We start from the raw sequence: 20,602 nt of genomic DNA, 5'->3' as shown, positions 1-20,602 counted from the left end.
TTCTTGCTGCTGTCGCTTGTCGCGTCGTCGACGGACCGGCGCTTGCGGTAGAGCTCGGTGAGCGACCGCAACACGTCGTGCTCGAGCGGGGCGCCCGCAGCCTCTTCGATCTCGCGCGGAAACGCCCTCTCGAGCGCCTTGTCGTCGTCCATCGACTTGTGCCACTCGTCCTTGCAGCTCTCGAGGCGCGCCTCGAACTGCGCGTGGTCGACATGGAGCGAAGCAATCTCGGTTTCGATCGACGCAATCTCGGACGAGAGACTCGCGAGGTCGTGGCAGATATGCTCGTGGCTCAGGAGGACGTCGCCGAGCCGCAGCATGTACATCTGCTGCGTGAGAACACTGAGTCGCGTCGCGAGGTACATGTCCTGGAGCGTCTTGAGCTTCTCGTCAAAGCCGCGGCAGATGTCGGCAATGTCGGCTTTGAGTTTCTTGAGTTCGAGGTCGAGCGACTTTTTGTACTTTTCCTTCTCGTCGGCGATGCGCGCGGCCTCGGCGTCGTACGCTTGCAGCTTGAGCTTTTGCTCGGGCGAGAGTTCGTCGGCCGGCGTCTCGTCCATCCATGGCTCGCGCACGAGGCTCGAACCCTGGACCAGTTCCTTCTTGACCTCGAGCGTGCCGTTCATCATGTCGCGGAGCGCGCGGCCAGCGACATCGTCTTTTGGTTGCGTGCTTCAAGCGCGCGTGCGGCGGCTTCGGCAGCTTCCCGCGCCATGCGCTTCTCGTCCGTCTCGTACGGTGTCTTGGTCATTTCGCCAGGGCGAAGCGAGAGCACCGAGTCGGCGACTTCGTCCGCACTCCACGAGTAGACGGCAGGCGATTCATGCACTTGGAGTTCGGCGCCAATCTCGCGGATCCGAGCATTCTTGGCTTCGATCTCGTCCATCTTCGATTCCTTGAGGCGCGCGAGCTCGTCAAAGTCCTTGTTGTACTCGCCAAGGAGCTGTCGCTCGTACGCTAGGAGCAATGCGATCTGCGTGCGCTGCTGCTTGCGCGTCCGGATCATGGCCGGGTGGTAGATCAAATCCACGAGCCGCACCGGCGTACTCAGGTCGAACTCTTCGGGCTTTGGCGGCGGCGCCTCGCGCTTCCCGAGCGTCGGGTGCAGCAAGCCGGCGTTCACCATCCATGTGATTGCTGGCGGAATCAAGTCGGCGTGGTGGTACCCGGCCGACGTCTGCCGGCGCGCCGTCCGCACCGACTCACTCGGCTCGAGCCGCGCCAATTGGTACTCGAGCTGCCGGAGGCGCTGCACCGCGGCTTCGCGCCGCTTCTCGGCCGCTCCGAGCTTGCGCGTCGGGAGGTTGTACACGATCAGTTCTGAGTTGTTGAGGCCTTTGAGCACGACGCCCTTGGTGTCGCCCGTGTCCCAGAACTCGGCCTTCATGCGCTCGCGCACAATGTTCATTTCGGCGATTTGCCGGCCAATGTGCGACCGGACGTCCGTGGCCCGCGCCGCGTTCTGCGCCAAGAGCGACGCCTCCAGGTCCCTATTGATGACAAACTCGTCGCGCGCCAGTGCTTCCATCTCGGGCAGCTCGGCGTTGTGCGCCAGCATCGTCTGCAGCTTGAGCTGGAGGGCGCTCAACGGCCCGCGGATCTTGTCTTTGATCGCATCGAATTTCGCGCGGGCGAGGCTGTCTTGCTCGTCGGCGTACGTGTCGAGGAAAGGTCGTCCGTCGTTGGTGAGGTGCCAGCGCGGTGCCTTCTTCTCCGGCTCGTTGGAGCGCCTCCCGAGGTTGACGTAGAGCGGTGACGCGCCTTCCGAGACGCTTTTGAGAAGGCCCAAGCCGTGCTCGGGCTTGAGTTCGACGCAGAAGACGGCGCCGTCGACGCCAGAAGTGTACACATACGTGGCATCCTCTGCGTGCGAAAACACGATCGACGTGATCGCACCAGCGTGCAGCACGAGACTCTTTTGCTTGGCGAAGTGCCACACGGTATCGTTGAGCGTTAGCCCGACGGTCGTGGGCTGGAGCAGCCAGAGCGAGAGCGTGCCGTCGGCCGCACCCGTCGCAAAGATCTCGGCGCCGTCCCGAGACGCAAACGGACTCTTGGCGATCGCCGTCAACGGCTTGGCGTGGGCGTCCGCATGCAGCAGCTTCGCTTCGACCGACTTGATCGTCTTTGGCGCGTCGTTGATGCGGAGCACGCTCACGTGCTTGGCGTTGAAGTTGACGTACGTCAATAGCTTGAGCGCATGGGAAGGGCTGAGAAAGACGCCTCGCTGGGCGACCGTCGACGGCTGGAACGCGCCAAGGAGCATCAAGTGGAACTCGATCGCGATGCGCTCGTCCAAGTTGGTGAGTGCGCAGTAGAACGTCTCGTGGCCGAGGGACGCGACAAAGGCCGACGTGTCGAGGCTCGACGTGGGCACCCATTTGACCATCGAGAGGCGCGCGCTTGGACTCGGGCCCTGCGCGAATCCGAGGATACGAAAACGACGCTCCGGGTCCAGAGACATGATGTACACCACGTGGCTGCTCGAGGATGCGAGGAGGGCGAGGGCAGACGCCGGGTGGATCTCGATCATATCGATTGCCGTTGTGCACACGCGCGCGCAGTGAATCGGCGCCACATCAATCGACGCCGCCGCGACCTTGGCAACACTTAGAATGCGCACGTGGCCGGTCGCGTCACCAACGACGACGATCGGGTCGAGGTACCGCGCCGCGACCGCGGTGATCATGGTCTTTGGCGCCGACTCGAAGAGATCGGTGAGCGACGAGACGGCAATGCCCTTGCAGCTCTGGACGGTCCAGAAGTAGAGCGCACCCGAGACGCCGCCCGAGACAACGACCGCATCGTTGGTCGTACCGCCCGCGGGAATGAGCAGCGCCATGCTCAGGACGGCGCCCGTGTGGTAGCCACCGAGCTTGTTGAGCAGCGACGCGGCGTTGGCGGCCGGCGATTTCTCATCTTCGTCAACGTCGACAAGCGCTGTGAGCTCGTAGAGGCCGCCGGCCGAGCTTCCGAGCACGATGCGCGCGTGGCTGGGCGAGAGCCCGAGGCCGACGAGCCGCTCGTTGGCCGGAAGTGCGGGTGCTCATGTCATGCGGCCACGATATATATGCGTAGGAAGACGTACCGTTTGCAAGACGGAGTAGTCGTGGTCGTGGAGCCAGCGCACCGATCCGTCCGAGAAGCCAGCGACGAGGCACTCGGCCGTGAGCACGAGCGACGCGAGCACGGCGGTGCGCGATAGGACGACGACCGCGAGGATCTCGCCGCGCGTCGGGTCGAGCTTGACGAGCTCGCCCATACGGTTGGCGGCAAAGAGCTTGCCGTCCTTGCTCCAGCAGTGGCAGGTGTATTCACGGCGCTTCTCGGCCGCCTCCTCGGACGAGACGGCGCTGCCGGCGTACTCGCCGGAGCTGGTTACGGCGGCGTCCATGCGGCTGAGGCAAAAGGTTGTTTGGACCTTGCAGACGCGCCAAAAGACGATGCCACGATCGCCGCCGAGGACAAACTGGTCGGGATTGAGCGGGTTGAAGGACGCAAACGAGTACCGATGCGGCAGCGTCGCGAGGCAACCGTCGATTGCATCAAAGCGGTCCAGGTCCCAAACCCGCAGCTACGCGTGTGCAGCTATAGCCTGTCGTTGGTACCATCGCGCTACCTGGTTGCCGTGGTCGGTTCCAAGCGACAAGAGGCGCGAGCCGCAGCGCGAAAACTTGAGCAAGTGGTACTCGAACGCCGCCGTGTCGTTGGGCAGCCGGCCTTTCCAGCGCTACGCTTCCTTGGTCACACGCACGCCTTTGCAGAAGCGCAAGGTACCTTGTCGGGCAGCGCGTAGATGTCGATGCTCGCGTTCTCTTCGCAGGCGGCGAGCGCGATCGAGGCTGTCTTGGGGTTGACGTCAAAGGCCACGATGCGCGAGGCCTTGGCCCGCGGTAAAAAGTGCTGCGAGTTGCTCACGACGGACGAGAACTTGAGGAGGTTGCCGCAGCGCGTCACAACCGTGTGCTCGTCGGCGAGGACAACGTCGCCGCCTTCGTACGCGAACGCATGCTTGGCGACCGCGTCCAGCGACATTGGATTCTGCGATCTTTGGCGAAAGGACGCGTGTGTTTTTCACCACTCGACACCATATGGATGATGTGAAAAAAGTGAGAAACACACTGCGATCTCGAAGGATCGCTTCAGAAAGGCCTACCATCAAACTATGGTAGTAGTCTCGGCAACGCCGATCGACGAGCAAGCAAGCAAGCGTTGCCTCAGAGCATCACGGCTAAGCATCCGAGACTTTGAATTTCAATGGACATAGGCCTGCAGGACATACAGTAGGCCGTGCCTGTTGCGTTCAACGGCAAGGTCCTCGCGCGTGCAAACGCTTGGTGTCGCACTCGTCACGACGCTACGCCGGAAGGTGGAATGGCTTGAGCGCCATAGTGAGTGCTTGAGCTGGTTCGGATGGTCGTACCGGCAGCAGAACTCGGCTAGACGAGCGCGTTGTGTGTGTCGTGTGAAAAAAGTGTGAAATAGCGTGTGCAATCGGTGTGCTTGCACTTTGCCGTTGATACCGCAGCGATATGATTGGCTCTTTTCTGCCAATGCGGAGCAAGGATGGGCGAGCGAATCACCGACTCGAAGCAGATGTTCGGATCGCTGATTGGCCAAAATGAAACGGCCACGACTGGTGGTCCACCAGCCCATTGGTCTGCGACATGAAGGCGCGTGGAGAACTTCCGAGAAACAATCTTCAATCTTCATCGCGAGCATCATGGCTTCGAGTTCGACGACGTTTGCTTCCTCGCTCTCGGACGAGTCCGAGCTCATGCAGGTGCTATGCGACCCCAAGTACCGCCACTTTATTGGCGGCGCTGTCGGTGGCATGACAGCCGCCATCATCACGTCGCCGCTCGAGGTCATCAAGACGCGTCTCCAAACCAAGCTCGGCCGGTAGACGACGACCCGACGCATTGCAGTCGCTGACGCCACGCTGTAGGAGCGACATGGCGCGTGCCTGCAATCAGAACCTCTCGACCATCAACGTCCTGCGCACGATTCTGCGCAACGGTACGACGACCGAGTCGCCAAGTCGCGTTGCCCGTACTCATATCTTGTCCTGTAGAAAGCGTCTTTGGCCTCTGGCGCGGCATCACGCCCAATCTCCTCGGCGTCATTCCCGCGCGCGCCGCCTACTTTGGCTGCTACGCCAAGTTCAAGGGTCTCTGCAACGACCACGGCTTCTCGGGCACGGCAACCAACTTTGGCTCGGCCGCCGCTGCCGGGTGCATGACGGCGTCCGTGCTGAGCCCGATCTTTGTCGTCAAGACGCGCATGCAGCTCATGCCGACACACGTCGCCCAGGCCAGCGTCGACGTGCACATGAAGAACGTCTCGCAGTCGCTGCCCGTGACGGGCGGCAAGATGCTGCGCTTGAACCTCAACGGCAGCGGCGCGTCGTTTGCGCTCTCGCCGGTCAAGCCCACCTCCAAGTTTTACTCGATGCACGAAGTCGCGTATAGCATGTACAAGGAAGAGGGCGCCCGCGCCTTCTTCAAGGGCCTCTCGGCGTCGTACTGGGGCGTCTCGGAAGGTGCAATCCAGCTCGCGCTCTATGAAGAGCTCAAGAGTCGCCTCGACGAACCGTCCAAGCTCCAGCTCTTCTTCCTCGCCGGACTCTGCAAACTCACGGCCGCGGCCGCGACGTACCCGCACGAGGTCGTCCGGACGCGCATGCGAGACCAGCGCACGCCGACGGACGGGTCGCTGGCCAAGTACCGCGGCATGTTTCAGAGCATCGCGACCATCTACAAGGCCGAGGGCACGCGTGGCCTCTACGGCGGCATGCCGGCGCACCTCATGAAGACCGTTCCCAACGCGGCGATCATGTACGTCGTCCTCGAGATGGTGGTCGAGAGCTAAGCGCCGTCGTCGTCATCATTCATTATTTAACACCAATTCAACTTCGCCGTACACTACGAGGAGGCGAGCAGCGGTGTCGCGTCGGTGACGATGCAACGGGTGTCGACCACCGGTCGGCCAAGCAGGATGAGGAGGCAGAAACACGCGCTCACAGAAAGGCCGAGGGCCTCTGTTGGCCCATACACGCCATACCCCACGGGCAGCGCGCCTAGAAAGAGGCTCACGCTGCCGACGATAGCGGCGTATGGAAGCGTCGTGCGCACGTGCGTGTGCACGTTGAGGCCCGTCGCCATGCACGTGAGAAGCGTGTCGTCGGCTATCGGGCTCAGCACATTGCCAAAGACGCTGCTGCCAACGATCGCGCCGACGCATTGCGTCAAGAGGTCGGTATCGCCCGGCGCTATGGCCGTCTCAATACAATCCCGCGCGACATGGAGTGGGACGTACACAAGGTCGCGGCGAGAGGCAGTGCGAGCGGGAAGAGAATGCCCATGGCACCAAACGCAGACCCGGTTGCGACCGAGAGGCCAAAGCTCAATACCGTCACCACGCTGGGCAAAAGGCGGGGCGGTAGCGTCGATCCGAGCGCAGGCGCCAAGTATGCGGCAGCTTGGAGGTCGAGCAGGACGTGGCCGAGCGCCCACGCGAGGAGGAGCACGAGCACGGGCGAAAGCGTGTTCTCGGCGACGCCGGCGAGCCACGCAGTCAGGATGCCCCGCAGCGTCAAGAGCTGCTGCCTGATTAAGAGCACCGCCGCGACGATGCAGCCCGCGAGTGCGCCAGCGATGAGCGCGTTGAACGAGTTGGCGCTTGCGAATACCGTGCGCCACGACGTGTCCTACGTCGTCGTGAGAAATCGTCACCGCTTGTAGCACCAATACTACCCCGTGGGCGCTGCCATCCCAGTAGAGTCCGAGGCACGTCCCGATCCCGACGGCGGCAAACGGAAGCACCGCGTTGTACCAGCGCTGGGAAGAAACTGGAATTGTCGGAGCGAGCGCCGACGCTGGGAGCACGCTCGGGCTCGCGAGTCCCATGGCGAGGGGCGAAAACGTCTCCGAGTCGGTCGAGAGGCTGTGGCGGCTCTTCCGCCGCTGCGCCGCGCGCTCGTGCTGTAGCATGGGGCCAAAGTCCCGGCCCGTGGCGACTGTGAGGCCGAGGAAGCACAGCCAGAGCAACGGAAAGTACCGGTGCGGCCACGACGCGAGGAACCAGCCAAACGCGTCGCCCGAGAGCGACGGCTCGCCTTGGAGATACCCCACTTGTACGCCGACCCAGGACGAGATCGGCACGAGACTCACCCAACACGCCGAGACGCCATGGATGAGCAACGCCAGTTTGGCTTTGCTCACGCCCACGTCCTGCGCCGGGCGCGAGAACGTCGTGCCGACAATCAGAATCGCGGCATGGTCGTCAAAGAAGACGAGCCCCGTCAGCGTTAAGATCGCGACCAGAGCTTGGCCACGCGTCGCTGGGAGGGACGCGACGAGCGACGCGAGGCCGTGGGCGCCGCCGCCCTTTTGCACAATGCCAATGAGCCCGCCCAAGAGAAAGCAAAACGTCACGACCTGCGCGTGTCCGTTCCGATAGTCCAAGGCCTACGCATAAGATCTTCGCGACGAGAACGCTTAGAACGTAGTGTATATACGTGACTCAAGTACGTGTCAAAGACGCGAAGGAGCGCCACGAGCGGGTTGAAAGCATGTAGAAAGACGCAGCCGAGCCAGACACCAAGCACGAACGCAAGTAGCACCTGCTTGCAGAGCACCGCGACGACGACCGTGAGCAGCGGCGGCAGCAGCGACAGAAACCCCGGTACGCTGGGCACCGTGGTGACCGCCGCGCCCATGGACGTCCCGTTTCCATCGACGACCTAGGTGGCTTAGCAAAGTCGACCACGGACAAGGACTGGGCACCTCAAGGTACAGCGTGTGAAGCCCCGACGATGCTACCGTGAGGTTGCCCAGTGTGTGGCTTCTGAACATTGTCGACACTGCAAACGCCCCAAGATGACGGGTTTTGACCTGGACGACGACGAAGAGAGTCGCTGGCCAAGCGTCGCCTACCACCTCGTCGCGGCCTCCGTCATCGCGCGACATCTTCGTACCGTGGGGCGATAGCGCTGGCAAGCTCAGGGTACACGCAAAAGGTACATTATTCAGTACGAGCTTGGGCGTCGACAAGGTCATGTTGTCGCCCTGCGCGAGGGCGACGATGGCGGCAAGGAGCGCGAGTGGTCCTCGTCGCATGCGTCTTCTTCTGCTCGACGAATTACGAGATTTGCGTTGTAACGGCAAAGTGCAAAGTGGGAAAGGCGGTGCAGGGCGGGTCTGCATTAGTCTACTTATTGGCCTTCCATGGCCGCGGCCTGCGCCTCCTGGAAGCGCGTCGCGACCCGCTGCGTGTGCTTGACGAACTTTTCCGTGCACTTGTTGATGCAGCCCTCTTCCTTGTCGTCGAGCTTCTTGGAGCGGAACGACTGGACGCACTCGTTAAAGCACGTGGCGACGACGCGGTTGTACATGGCCAAGCTCTCCTCAAGCTGCTTCTCTTCAAAGTGCTTCATCAGCTCTTGCTGCTGGTACGCCGGGAGGTTGTTCATCGCGTTCATGGTCGATCGATCGGCGTGCTTCGAAAACTCTGCCCAGCCAAACAACGATCTACGATCTACACCGGATACGGAATCCGGATAATGGGCGTCCAGCCAATCGGTTGGAAGATCGAAATCACGCAACCCTCTCGGCAGATCGTAGACTCGAGTACGGTGCGTACGAGATGCGGTTGGGCATTTCTCGGAGGCAGCAAGGGAATAAAACAATCTTTATTCCCTTTCACAGCCCGCGTTCCGTGAACCATCATCGGCTCTGAGTTCGCTCTTCTTGGAAAGGAGATGTGGCACCACATACCCGAGCGTGATTTCGACCCACTGATTTCGACCTGTGCAGTGCAGTGGAGATGTACGATTGCAGTGTAATACATGCAGCATTCTGTAGTGCTGCACATTGCATTCCTTGCCGTAGCGTCGTACACGGCTGGATTGTAGTGAGCAAAGCGACCTCTCTGAACGGTGATCCAAACGACCGAGAAACAACCTGCCAATGCGATCAAGTCGATGTCCATCGGTGCCATCCAGCGCCAAGCAAATGCCAATACGTCCCTTCTGTCCCTCTTCGTCGACACGACACGCGCGTGCAGTGGACCGGGACGTTGTGACGCATCTTGCAATCTGGTGGCATTGATGGGACGCTTGATCCGCTCCCTCCAGGAGCAGATATGCCAGCGAGCGCCAAGAGAGTTTTGCTCCATTGCCGTTGCAGCCGACGTATGCACGAGTTCCGTCTCCATACTAGCGCAGCACGTCGTCGACGCGCGCAGCGGACGCTCTTGCGAGTTGCGTGTTTTCCGCAAATGTCGGTATCCGGGTGTCTCGATTATCCGGATTCTCGTAGCCAATCGGATCGCTCGAGTACTCCACCAGTCAAAATGAGTGGAGCTATCTTTGTGAAGAGCAACTTCAGCAGAAAAATCGCGGATGACCAAGGGGCTCAACGACAGCGCGGCAACGGGCAGCTCCAAGCGCTTCCGCTTCCAGAAGGTCAAGGAGCGCGTCGTCGGCCTGCAGAATGAGCTGCAGCTGCACGCCAAGACACAGACGCACTCGGCCTACGTGCTCCAGGCTAACGCGTCCACTGCGCCGTTCCACGAAGAGCTCGTGCTCCTCGGCGAGCTCTACACCAACGAGCGCTTCCAGCAAGTCTTCCGCCAGGTGCGCCGTATTACCAACTCGACGCCGCAGCTGTTGCACCACCTCAAGACCGTGGTCACGACGCTCGAGACGCAGCTGGTCGAGTTTCCCGAGGACCCGGATGTCATGACGCCCGTGCTCAAGCTGCTCGTGGCGCTCGCCAAGTACTTTCGACCTCATATCTCCCTGCGCATTTCCTCACACAAATTTTAGGGACCTCGGCAAGGAGTTTTACCCGTACTTTCCGCAGCTCTTCCCGTCCATCTTGGCGATCATCACGCCAATCAACCCGGAGCTCACGACCGAAGTCTTCAAGACGCTGGCAATGCTGTTCAAGCACCTGCAGCCCAACCTCCTCGCCGACATGCACGCTGTGCACAAGTACTACGGCCTCCTCCTTGGCCACTCGAAGGACTATGTGCGGGAGTTTGCGGCCAGCGTCTTTTGCGTCCTCCTCCGCAAGGTCAAGGCAGGCAAGGACTTTAGCGACTACATTCACAACTTTTTTCTCGCGCTCGTCCGCGGCGACTCGGACGACCATCAGCATGTGCTCGACGGCGCCGCGCGGCTCTGCTTTGCCATCATGAAGAACGTCCAGGAGCAGTTCCACTCGCGCACGCCGGAGCTCCTGCGTCTTCTCTTGACGTCGTTTGCGCCGTCCGAGACCGACGTGTTCACAAACGAGCAGCTCGCTACGATATTTGATGTCGTCCGCCGCACCAACGACCTCATGCGCAAGCACACGTCTGTGAGCCACACCGACGTGGTCTGGACGGCTCTCCACAACGCGACGCAGCACGCGATCCAAGCGCACAAGGAACGCCCGTCGGCGGCCTCAGCGCTCTACCTGAGCCGACAAGCCGACCTCGTCGCCCTCTGGGTGGCCTACAAGCAAGGGGACCTCGTCGGCCTCGGGCACAAAAAGGTCTTGTATCAAACCGCATCGAGTCTCCTCGACGCGTCGACGTACTCGATCGAGATGGCGCCGGAGCTCCACGCGTCGACGCTCAACCTCCTCAACACATGCGTGCGGTCGCTGCACGAGCGCTTCTACCCGCTGCTCAAGTCGGTCTACTGCGTGCATCCGTCGTCGCCGACGCTGCTGCGTCACCTGCGCGACTTTACGCACAAGATGCTGCAGGCGATGCCGGTCACGGCGGTCGTCGAGTACCTCGCGCCCCATTTGACGACCTTTGCGTTCGGCTTGATCGATGCGTCGCTGAGCGAGCACCTCCTCTTCCTCGGTGACGTGCTCTCGTTCTTGGTGCGCCACGCGGGCGAGATCCCGTCGGGCCGCATGGTGCTCATCCGCGGCGACGTTGTGACCGTCGACCTCGCCAAGCTGCGCTTTGTGCCGGCCGATGCGACGCAGCGCTTTCTGGAAATGGCCAGCGATCTCTTTGACACGAAATGGAGCGTCGAGGACCACGATACGTTTCTCGCGCACGCATCGCGGCTCCGCATGGCGCTCGAGTGCCTTCGCCAGCTCGTCGTGCCCGAGGCCGAGGCCGCAGCGATGACGGAGCGCCTCCGCGCGGCGCTGGCCGCCGCGCTGGCGAGTGGCGCCGGCTCGCACACGGCCCGCGTCGTCCTCACGCTCTTGCATGCCAAGTGCCTCCTCGTTCAGGCCCACTTGCCGAGCGTCGTGCCGACGTCGGCGCAAATGGTCACGTACTTGGAGGCGTACGCGGCGTCGCCGTTCATGCTCCAGGCGCTGCGTGCGCTGCTCAAAAAGATGGATTTGTCCACGGCGCCCGCGCTCTCGTTTCCGTTGCTCTTTGCCAAGCTGCAGCACAACCTCCGGTCGCCGATCCAGGCGCTGCGCCGCGAGACCATCGAGCTTTTCGGCCTGCACCCGGCTCTAGTGTACGAGAACACGAGCGAGAACTCGCTCCAAGGCGAGTGCGAGGTGGTCTCGCTCTGCCTCCAGCTCGAAGTCGTCTGCTCCAAGCCTACGGTCGAGACGGAGCGCGAGATCATTCGCATGCTCGAGCGGCTCAAGGTCATTGCGCGCGCGCCGCAGACGCCGCAGATCTACGTCAAGCTCATCACGGCGCACATGCTCGGTCTCAACCACGTCAAGTTCTCGACCATTTGGCCGCACGTCGCCATCGTCATCCAAGCCTGCGTGCCATTGCACTTCGAGGCTGTCTGGTCGACGCTCTGTGCGGAGCTGTTTTACATTTCGTCGCGCACATCGAGCCAGAGTGTGGCGAGTATCGAGAGCGACGAGGCAAACTCGCTGCTGGAAGGCTTGGCCGACGACGTGTCGGTCGAAGAGGGCGTCAACCAAGCCGTGACGGACGTGCCGACGCAGCACGGCCTCGTGTGGAAGACGCTCGAGGGCTTCCCGAACTTGGTCGAGCAAAAGTCCAAGGTGGTCGTGCCGATCTTCTGCGCCTTCTTGCGCGATCAGTACTACGCCATTTACACGGATGACGCCGAGCACGTGACCCCGACGGCGCTCTCCGAGGTCATCACGTCGGCGGCGGCGTCGCGCGCGGCCAACCCCAAGTACGTCAGCGAAGACGGCCTTCTCTCGGCATCGCTCACCTCGCTCTCGTCGCCGATCGTGCATGCGCAGCTGACGACCAAGGGCGTGCGTGAAAAGCTCATTAGCTTCCTCCACCTCTTCAAGCGCTTCACCAACTTTAGCGGCGTGTACGGCCAGTCGCTCCTCTGGGACTTCTTCTACGCGCTGCTCATCAAGTCGGACGATCATGTCTCGGCGCTCGCGCTCGAGTGCATTTACGCGTACAAGCCGGCGTACTTGATGCCGTACAAGTCGCAGCTCACGCAGCTCACCAACAGCACGACGTTCCGCGAGGCGCTCACGAATTTCAGCGTCGACAAGGCGTCCGGCGTCGTCCTCGCGGAGCACCGGGGTCCGTTCTTCCCCGTGCTTTTGCGCCTGCTCTACGCCAAGTTTGTCTCGCGCAAGGGCTCCCGGAGCTCGAAAGACTCGCTCGCCACCCGGCGCACGACCGTACTCTCGTTCTTGGTGGCGCTGGAAACCGACGAGCTGGCGTACTTTCTCGGGCTCATTCTTCGCGCGTTCCGCGTGCCCGTGACCTTGGACGTGATCCCGTTTGAGGACCGCGTGCGCGATGTGCTGGCCGTCATGCCCGAAGTCTCGGCGTCCAAGCAAGTGGGCTTCTTGAAGCTGCTCGAGGACGTCATTGCGCACCTCGGTATGAAGGTCACGGCGTTCCTGCCGCAGATCCTCTCGGTGCTGACAGCGATCCTCTCGACGGGCGACCTCGGGCAGATCGCCAAGGCGTCAACGACGACGGCGTCGACGATTGAAAAGGACGACGACGACGACGAGGATGTCGAGATGGCCGACAAGCCGATGGAGGACAACGACGAGGACGAAGCGCCGACGACGAACGAGGGCCTCAAGCGCCAGACGCGCATGCTTGTCTTCCGGCGACTTGGCGAGGTCGTGGAGCAGTTTGACGGCGTGTACGACCTCAACGACTGCTTCACGTCGCTCTTCGCGCTCTGCGACTCGTCGATCGCGCACTTGCCGGCGGCGATGCGCGGTGCGAAGAAGCCGTCCGCGCTCCTCGAGTGGCTCACGTCCATCGCGCAGAGTGCCCACACGGTCCACGCGCTTCCGGCGGACCTCATCCGCACGGTCATTACATGTCTCTCGACGGGCCTCGACAGCGACGACGTGACGGCGTACGACATGGGCGTCAGCGCAGATACGCTCGAGACGCTCCTCAAGTTCCTCGGCGGTCTCCTCAGCGCGGACGAGGCGTCGGACGCGCCGCGCCAGATGCTGTTGCCGCATTTGACCCTCGTGCTGCAGCAGTTTGTGACCCGGTTCCAGTCCAAGACGGCCAAGTTTATGCAGGAAAAGCACACGGGGTCGTCGAAGCGCGAGCTGACGTTCTTGTGCCGCCTCGCGCCGCACGTGCAGTCGAACGTGCAGCCGGACGCGGCCGACCAGCTCATTACACTCTTGCTGCCGTTCCTGACGCGCAGCTACCGCACGTCGTACGCCGACAAGGAGAACATCTGCGACGTCGTCTCGGGCCTCGTGCCGTGCGTCTCGGACCCGCGCAAGCATGTGAGCTTCCTCTCCAAGCTCATCGCGCCAGGGCCCAACTGCATCCACGAGCGCGGCCCGCGGCTCAAGCTCATGGACGTCTTCGCGGCGATCGAAGCGCACCCGGCGGCGAACGAGCTCCAGGCCATGTGCGGGTATCTCGTCGGCCTCAACGCAATGGACCCGAAGCGGCTTGAAGAGGTCGATTTTGAGCGTCGTCTCAGCGTCTTCCAGGTCATCAACGCCGACCAGTTCGCTTCGCTCGCCACGTCGATGACGACGCTCCAGCCCATCATTAGCCAGTACCTCTACGTACGTATCTTATTGCTTCTTCTTATGGCGGAAGACTCATCCCATCCATGCGCAGAGTATGCACGACAACGAGTACTCGCTGCGCAACGCGGCGCGTGCTGGCCTCGAAGGCTTCACGAAGCTCGCGGCGTCGGAGAAGGACGTGCCGAACTCGACGCCGTTCCACGTGTTTGAAAACGTCGTCATGCCGTGCGTGCGCTACAGTCTCAAGGGCCAGGTGGAGGAGCCCCGCCGCGGCTTTATCCAGCTGCTCTCGACGGTCGCGGATGCGTTCGAAGGCCACGAGAACCCGTCGCTCCACGGCGACCTCGCGCTTCTCCGCAACAGAGAGGACCCGGAAGTCGACTTTTTCTACAACATGACGCACATCCAGTCGCACCGCCGGTCGCGCGCGATCCAGCGGCTGCGGTCGAGCTTTGCGAACGAGAAGCTGCCGCTGAGCAACACGACGGTTCTCAACGTGATTGTGCCGCTGCTGACGCACGTCATTTACGAGAACGGCAACAAGGCGCACGAGGCCATGGCCACCGACGCGGCGCAGTGCCTCGGGTCGGCTGCGTCCCTTCTCTCGTGGTCGCACTACTACGGCCTCATCCGGAACCTCCTCAAGCAGATCCCCGGTCGCCCGGAATGTGAAACCACGATCGTCGCGGCCGTCTGTGCAATCATCGACCACTTCCACTTTGAGGGCTCGGTGGTCTGCGAGGGCTGGGACAAGGTTGCGGCAGCGGCCAAGAGTGAGGCGGACGACGATGAGATCGCGCCGACGCACATCCAGCAAGTCATGCGCGACTCGCTCGTGCCGATGCTCAAGAGCCACCTCACCAAGGGCGAGCGCAAGAAGGGCAAGTCCAAGACCAACGACAAGACGACGGACGGCCAGTCGACGGCGACGGGCGACTACGTGCTGCGTGTGCCGGTCGCCCTTGCGATCGTCAAGGTGCTGCGCCGTCTCCCGCCGCGCGCGTTCCACGCCGAGCTGCCCAAGCTGCTCATCCAAGTGACCAAGCTCCAGCGCTCCAAGGACGAGAGCGTCCGATCGTCGTCGCGCCAGACGCTGGTCAAGATTGCGCTCGAGCTCGGTCCGTCGTATCTGCTCCCGATCGTCTCGGAGCTCGAGCAGTCGCTCTCGATGGGCTACATGGTCCACGTGCTCTCGTACACGCTCTTTGCGATCCTCGAAAAGGTTGCCGAGTCGTGCTACCAAGAGACGCCGGCGCCGCTGACGTCGTCGGGCATGGCCGTGGCGTCGACGCCGGTCTTGTCGCCGCTCGACGAGTGCATTCCCAAGATCCTCAACATCCTCGTGCGCGACCTCTTTGGCGACGTGAGCGAGCACCGGTCTGACAAGGCGGAGCACAAGACCAAGTCGAAAATGAAGGAGGCGCGGTCGTGCCGCAGCTACGACTCGTTTGAGCTGGTCGCGCGCTGCATCAACTTTCTGCCCAACCCGACGATCCACGTGCTTCTGCTGCCGATCGTCCAGACGCTCGAGAGCAACCGCATGAATGGCAAGGCGCTCTTGAACGTCCGCAACGTGCTCCAGCGCATCGCGCTAGGCCTCGCCAAGAACAAGAGCGTCGAGCAGTCGCACATGTACTTGTACATCTTCAACATGCTCACCATGTGCTTTGAGCGCATCAAGTATCTCCAGCCGGGCGCGGACGACAACAAGACGGTCGACGAAGACGGCGTCTCATCGTGGCTCGTCTGCGACTGGGTCGGCGACGAGAAGAAGAAGGCGAAGCTCACGAAGCGCGTGCAGGCGTGGGAAACCTTCAAGATTGAAGCCCAGGCCCGCATGACGGGCTACGATCGGTACGCGGTCACCAAGACGGAGATGAAGAACTCGGGCGCGGACGAGATCATGAACTTTACGGTCTCGCTCTTCTACACGATGCTCCGCAAGGAAGAACGCACGGGCCTCTCGTTTGCGCTGCTGGATCCGTTTGTGCCATTCCTGCTTCGGTGCCTCGCGGAAATCAAGCACAACGAGTCGGTCGTGAACGCGCTCAAGTGCATCTCGGTGCTGCTCAACCACCCGGTGCCGTCGCTCATCGCATCGCTCTCGACAATTGTCGATCGCATCTTCAAGATCATCCAGCGCGCGGGTGCCGCGACCAAGAACGAGATGACGCAGACGTGCTACCGTGCGCTGGCGATTCTGATCCGCGAGCGCCACGAGTATGTCATGTCCGAGTCGCAGCTGCGCGTGCTTTTGAGCTTTCTGCGCCAAGACCTCGACGAGATGGACCACCAGAACGCGACGTTTGCGCTCCTCAAAGCGCTCCTCGCGCGCCGCCTCGTGATCCCTGAAGTGTACGACCTCATGCTCCGTGTCGGTGAGATGATGGTGCAGAGCCAAGTGCTCAACGTCCGCTCCAACTGCGCGGCCATGTACCTCACGTTCCTTCTCGACTACCCGCTCGGCGACAAGCGACTCAACTTCCACGTGCGCTTCATTGTGAGCAACCTCACGTTCGTGTACGAGTCGGGCCGCATCTCGACGCTTGAGTGCCTCAACGCGCTCGTGAAGAAGCTGCCGTCCGACCTCCTCGATGCCCGCGCGCAGTTTTTCCTCCTCCCGCTCGTCCTGCGCCTCGTGAACGACGAGGCCCAAGTGTGCCGGGCGCTCGCGGCCGACGTCATCTCGCACCTCTTCCAGCGTGTGAGCGCCAAGACGTTTGGCGCGTGCCTCGCCACCATGGAGCCGTGGTGGACGGCGTCGGACGCCAAGCTTCAGTGTGCTGCCGCGCACGTGAGCAGCCTCGTGGTCGTCGCGCGGCCCGATCTTGCCAAGAAGACCTTGGTGACGCCGCTTCTGTCGCAGATCGCGTCGCTGCTCACGCATGCGACCACGCACATGGGCGAGCTCGACGAGGACGAGATCCAGGAGCTCACGTGGGAACCGGTCTACTTGACGCTGCTCTGCCTCGAGAAGGTCCTTCTCGCGCTCTCGCCGTCGCTTGAGTCGTGGCTGCTCGAGCACGCTTCGTGCCTCGACACGGTCGTCGCGCTCATGGCGTATCCGCACGCGTGGGTGCGTCTCGCGGCGACGCGCTTTATGAGTGCGTACGCTGCCAAGCGGTCGGGCTCGACGCTTCTGTTTGTCGCGGAAGCCGACAAGGACGGCGGCGCGTACTTGAAGACGCCTGGGAAGCTCTTCCAGCTGGCGCACATGGCGTGCAAGCAGCTCGAGAGCGACCATCTCGCGGCGGACCTTGCCTCGGAAGTTGTGACGCTGCTGCTATTTATTCTGCGCGCGCTTCGGAGCTTCCCGGAGATCGACCAAAAGGTGGTTGCCACCAAGGACGCCGACGAAGCGACCAAGCACAGCGACGACGAGGACGATGACGAGGAGGAGGCTAAGCCGACGACGACGCCTGTGGCGTGGCTCTTTACGCGTCTCTCGTTCCTGGCCCGCGGGTTTGACATTGCGCTGCGCAAGACGAGCGTGTACAACTTCTTCGCCGGCGTCGCCGTCCAGGAAGACGCGGCGTTCCTCGAGACGGTCCTCTTGCAGATGCTCAACCCGCTCTACCGCGATACGTCGGCCGACGACGTCGAGTCCGACTCGGCCGAGACCAAGAACGTCAAGAACGTGGCGCGCGAAGTGCTCCAGCTGCTCGAAGCCAAGGTCGAGTCGCAGCCGTTCCTGACCACGTACACGCACGTGCAGAAGAAGGTGACCGAGTTCCGCGACCGGCGCAAGCTCAAGCGCAAGATCGAAGTCGTCGCCGAGCCCGAAGTCGCCGCCAAGCGCAAATTGGCCAAGAACCTCCAAAAGCAAAACTCCAAGCAGCTCAAGAAGCGCAAGATCGGCGAGCTCAAGGGCTCGCAGAACAAGGCGCAAAAGGTCGCCGCTGCCCAGGAGCGCCGCAAGAAGGCGCGGCCCGGCCATTCTTAAACAATAGATTAATTACATATTTTGCATTCTAGACGGAGCTGTGGTTGTCTTCATCGCCATTCCTCTGTACTTGGGGCAAGGAGCTGCCCTCGAGGTGTGCCTTCGCTCTGCCTTGGTTGGGTCCAAGGTTGCCACACGCGCCAACGACAGTGTGCCGGGGACGAGCCAGCGGGCGACATCCCGCCGATTGTTACAGACTTGGCCGACCAGGAGGACCGCGCATCTCACTGTAGGAGGTTGCTGGAAAGCGATCCTTTTCGTTGGCTTTGTGGAAAGTTCAACATGCGTTGCCGCGTGCCAGCAAATACACTGGATGTTTGTATCGAAAGCCTAAGTTACAAAGGTCAAGTCAATAAGACCTTAGGATGAAATCATCTTGGGTTGAGTATACCAGGCCGTTGGTGCTGGCTATAAATAGGCGCAACGGCAATCTCGGCTCATTTCCCATCGTCTCATGGAGTCGCAGACCAAGTCCAAGCTGCTCGAAGCCAAGCAGGTGCGTCACGGCGCGAGGCGCAGGTCCTCATGCGCGAGCTAGCGGCGGAAGGATGTCTCGAGCGATGCAATGCTGCTGCAGAACCGCATCTCGCTCCTCAAGGTACCCCACCCGGTTCGTCATCGTCGTCTCATCATGGTGTCGCAGGCCGAGGAAGCGCGGGCATGGAAGAAGATTGAGCAGACCAAGAAGCGGGCACAGGAGCTGCTCAAGCTGCGCCAGGAGAAGGACCAGTACGCGCGCGAACGCAACGCGCTCATGACCCAGGCCGAGCGCGAGCTCCATACGATCCAGCAGGCCAAGCGCGAAGTCGTGCTCGCGTCCGAGAAGGTTCACGCGTCCACGCTACATGCGTCGCTGAACAAAGCGATAGAAGGAGATTGACGCCGCGATCCTTGAGCAAAAGCGCACGGAAGCGCAGCAACTCAAGGAAGACAAGCAAAAGTGGCGGCAGTACACAGAGACCAAGAAGCGCCAAGAGCTCGAAGACGCGATGCGCCGACACGATGACATTGTCAAGCAGCAAGACCAGCTGCGCCGCACGAAGCGCACCAAGCAGGTGCGTCAAGAATCGGAATGCACATGCGCATGGCGGTGGCGTAGGCCGAGCTCGAGCGCGCCAACAAGGCGCGCGCCGACGGCATTGTCAAGCGCGAGGAGCAGGTCTTTCACGAGAAGGAGCTCGAGGTACGCGTCGTAGTGTACACAATCGAGTTGCTTAGACGTCTTATAGGTCCAGGAAATGGAGAAGCTCGAGATGGAGCTCATCCAGCGGTTAAGAAACACGCAGCACCTGCAAAAGCAAGCGTACGAAGAGCTCGAGAACGCGCTGAACGGGTCGTTTGGGACCGCGAGCGTCTCGTAGTCTTCGAGTCTTGAATGAAGGTCCACAACTATCTGTTTGGCGACGCATTATTCGTTGGACTTGAGGGCGGCGGTCGTTTCCGGCACACGAGCACGCGGCCGCACTTGTAGTAGCGCGAGAGGTGGTCGCGCGGCGTCGTGGTCGCCAGCATCGTCGTGCCCATCGAGCGCACGTTGTCGGGGAAGGCGCACATGTGCGCGCGCTTCATGCGCCCGCACTTGACGCAGTTGTAGATCGTGCGCGGGTTGCTCTTCTTGGTGGCGCCACCGTGAGCCATTGCCGGCGGCAAGACGCGCTTGACCGGCACCACATGCACGAATGGCAGAAAAAACGACGTCGGCGGGTCTGGTAACGGACGCGGCGGCTCCGGCGAGTCGCATGTTGGCGGCTTGGCCTTGAGTTGCCGGTGGCGCGGGTCGTGCAATACCGGTGCCATCCTTATCTTGTCCGACGACGACGCAGGAGGAGGCAGCAGCAGCGGCGCGACGAGAGCCAACGTATCTTCGCCCGAGTCGCTCGTGTCGGGCGCCAAGTAGTCGCGATCCAGCGATTGGCGCAGGCGCGAGCTGTCCTCTGCCTGCCGCGAGAGAATCTTGTTTCGGACGCGCGCCAAGAGCGTGTCGTGTCGGCGCTCCTTGGCGACGACGGGTTGGGGTGGCAGCACTGGCGCCATGAGCGCTTCAAGACGGGTCGGCGCAATGGTGCGCGGCGACTCGTGGTCGCTGGACGAGCTTTCCGTGTGCACGGATATGGTCAAGTGGTTTTGGCGCTTGCGCTTTGCGTGCTTTGGCGTCGGTATCCACGGGTACGGCACGGGCGCTGCCAGCATGTGCAGCGACTCGTCGGCTCGCTCGTCGACCGCAAAGTACAGGTCGCCGGTTGCCGACGGCAGCCCGTCGTTCGCCTCGTCGTCCTCAGTATACAGCACCTGCCCTTCGGCGAAGCCATACGTATCCGCTGCGTCCATGGCGGGCAGCACCGCGGGCGGGCTGGCCGCTCGCCGCTGGAACATGCGACCTTGAAGCAAAAAAGGATCCTACATTTTTTCTCGACCGTGCCCAAGGACATGCGCCGGTGCACGTTTCGTCAACGGCGTCGGGGCCTCCTATCCAAACACCAAGTGTATTTTATTCGGCGGCGCTCCAACGACACTTGATTTTTTTACCAAACCAGAATTCTTGGGGAGATTAACTTGAAACAAACGTACAAAGTGCGTTTGTGAAAGGTTACTATCCCCGCGACCTTGAAGTTGGCTGCGTGCTACGATAAAAAATGAATCGTTAGACTCAATATGTGTATGCAATAGAAAAGAAAAGACGTGGCGGTGGATATCCGGGATACGGAATGGA

The 20,602-nt window shown here is 61.7% G+C and overlaps 7 protein-coding genes across 7 annotated transcripts; 3 read left to right on the top strand and 4 right to left on the bottom strand.

The window, feature by feature from the left end:
- Nucleotides 1–32: 32 nt before the first annotated feature.
- SPRG_01044 (hypothetical protein) lies at nt 33–4,035 on the bottom strand (the record flags this gene model as incomplete). The annotated part of the gene is made up of 5 exons (XM_012339246.1): nt 33–672; nt 738–3,022; nt 3,089–3,574; nt 3,620–3,730; nt 3,778–4,035. Coding segments are annotated over 5 exons (3,780 nt in total), but the record flags the coding sequence as incomplete, so codon positions are not given.
- A 669-nt stretch (nt 4,036–4,704) lies between these two features.
- Nucleotides 4,705–5,928, top strand: SPRG_01043 (hypothetical protein). The gene is made up of 3 exons (XM_012339245.1): nt 4,705–4,902; nt 4,949–5,019; nt 5,075–5,928. Exons 1-3 carry the CDS (start codon nt 4,724–4,726, stop codon nt 5,869–5,871), a joined length of 1,047 nt encoding a protein of 348 aa, XP_012194635.1. The 5' UTR covers nt 4,705–4,723; the 3' UTR covers nt 5,872–5,928.
- On the bottom strand, nt 5,925–8,140 carry SPRG_01042 (hypothetical protein; the record flags this gene model as incomplete). Its single annotated transcript, XM_012339244.1, has 6 exons — nt 7,979–8,140; nt 7,788–7,933; nt 7,520–7,744; nt 6,756–7,469; nt 6,319–6,709; nt 5,925–6,271 (listed from the first exon to the last, which is right to left on the bottom strand). The coding sequence occupies exons 1-6, from the start codon at nt 8,118–8,120 to the stop codon at nt 5,925–5,927; spliced, it is 1,965 nt and encodes a 654-aa protein (XP_012194634.1). The 5' UTR covers nt 8,121–8,140.
- Nucleotides 8,141–8,169: 29 nt separating this feature from the next.
- Nucleotides 8,170–8,505, bottom strand: SPRG_01041 (hypothetical protein). The gene has a single exon (XM_012339243.1). It carries the CDS (start codon nt 8,480–8,482, stop codon nt 8,216–8,218), a length of 267 nt encoding a protein of 88 aa, XP_012194633.1. The 5' UTR covers nt 8,483–8,505; the 3' UTR covers nt 8,170–8,215.
- Nucleotides 8,506–9,366: 861 nt separating this feature from the next.
- Nucleotides 9,367–17,929, top strand: SPRG_01040 (hypothetical protein). The gene is made up of 3 exons (XM_012339242.1): nt 9,367–9,780; nt 9,830–13,985; nt 14,041–17,929. Exons 1-3 carry the CDS (start codon nt 9,404–9,406, stop codon nt 17,890–17,892), a joined length of 8,385 nt encoding a protein of 2,794 aa, XP_012194632.1. The 5' UTR covers nt 9,367–9,403; the 3' UTR covers nt 17,893–17,929.
- A 412-nt stretch (nt 17,930–18,341) lies between these two features.
- Nucleotides 18,342–19,300, top strand: SPRG_01039 (hypothetical protein). Its single transcript, XM_012339241.1, has 6 exons — nt 18,342–18,388; nt 18,431–18,490; nt 18,536–18,718; nt 18,762–18,947; nt 18,992–19,075; nt 19,122–19,300. Exons 1-6 carry the CDS (start codon nt 18,347–18,349, stop codon nt 19,251–19,253), a joined length of 687 nt encoding a protein of 228 aa, XP_012194631.1. The 5' UTR covers nt 18,342–18,346; the 3' UTR covers nt 19,254–19,300.
- On the bottom strand, nt 19,301–20,265 carry SPRG_01038 (hypothetical protein; the record flags this gene model as incomplete). Its single annotated transcript, XM_012339240.1, has 2 exons — nt 19,301–19,312; nt 19,342–20,265. 2 exons carry the CDS (start codon nt 20,263–20,265, stop codon nt 19,301–19,303), a joined length of 936 nt encoding a protein of 311 aa, XP_012194630.1.
- Nucleotides 20,266–20,602: the final 337 nt, after the last annotated feature.

This window comes from Saprolegnia parasitica (genome assembly GCF_000151545.1).
Source record: "Saprolegnia parasitica CBS 223.65 unplaced genomic scaffold supercont2.2, whole genome shotgun sequence".
Lineage (NCBI taxonomy): Eukaryota > Oomycota > Saprolegniomycetes > Saprolegniales > Saprolegniaceae > Saprolegnia > Saprolegnia parasitica.
The sequence above is the reverse complement of the archived record's forward strand: the minus strand, read 5'-3'. Positions and strand labels throughout refer to the sequence as shown.

What these genes read in the sequence shown, in the direction of transcription:
- SPRG_01043 (XM_012339245.1), top strand. Translation starts at nt 4,724, where the DNA reads ATGGCTTCGAGTTCGACGACGTTTGCTTCCTCGCTCTCGGACGAGTCC. An exon ending in CTCCAAACCAAGCTCGGCCG is followed by an intron (nt 4,903 to 4,948) that starts GTAGACGACGAC and finishes GCCACGCTGTAG; the next exon opens with GAGCGACATGGCGCGTGCCT. An exon ending in GCGCACGATTCTGCGCAACG is followed by an intron (nt 5,020 to 5,074) that starts GTACGACGACCG and finishes CTTGTCCTGTAG; the next exon opens with AAAGCGTCTTTGGCCTCTGG.
- SPRG_01041 (XM_012339243.1), bottom strand. Translation starts at nt 8,482, where the DNA reads ATGAACGCGATGAACAACCTCCCGGCGTACCAGCAGCAAGAGCTGATG.
- SPRG_01040 (XM_012339242.1), top strand. Translation starts at nt 9,404, where the DNA reads ATGACCAAGGGGCTCAACGACAGCGCGGCAACGGGCAGCTCCAAGCGC. An exon ending in CTGCTCGTGGCGCTCGCCAA is followed by an intron (nt 9,781 to 9,829) that starts GTACTTTCGACC and finishes CACAAATTTTAG; the next exon opens with GGACCTCGGCAAGGAGTTTT. An exon ending in TCATTAGCCAGTACCTCTAC is followed by an intron (nt 13,986 to 14,040) that starts GTACGTATCTTA and finishes ATCCATGCGCAG; the next exon opens with AGTATGCACGACAACGAGTA.
- SPRG_01039 (XM_012339241.1), top strand. Translation starts at nt 18,347, where the DNA reads ATGGAGTCGCAGACCAAGTCCAAGCTGCTCGAAGCCAAGCAG. An exon ending in AGCTGCTCGAAGCCAAGCAG is followed by an intron (nt 18,389 to 18,430) that starts GTGCGTCACGGC and finishes TGCGCGAGCTAG; the next exon opens with CGGCGGAAGGATGTCTCGAG. An exon ending in TCGTGCTCGCGTCCGAGAAG is followed by an intron (nt 18,719 to 18,761) that starts GTTCACGCGTCC and finishes ACAAAGCGATAG; the next exon opens with AAGGAGATTGACGCCGCGAT.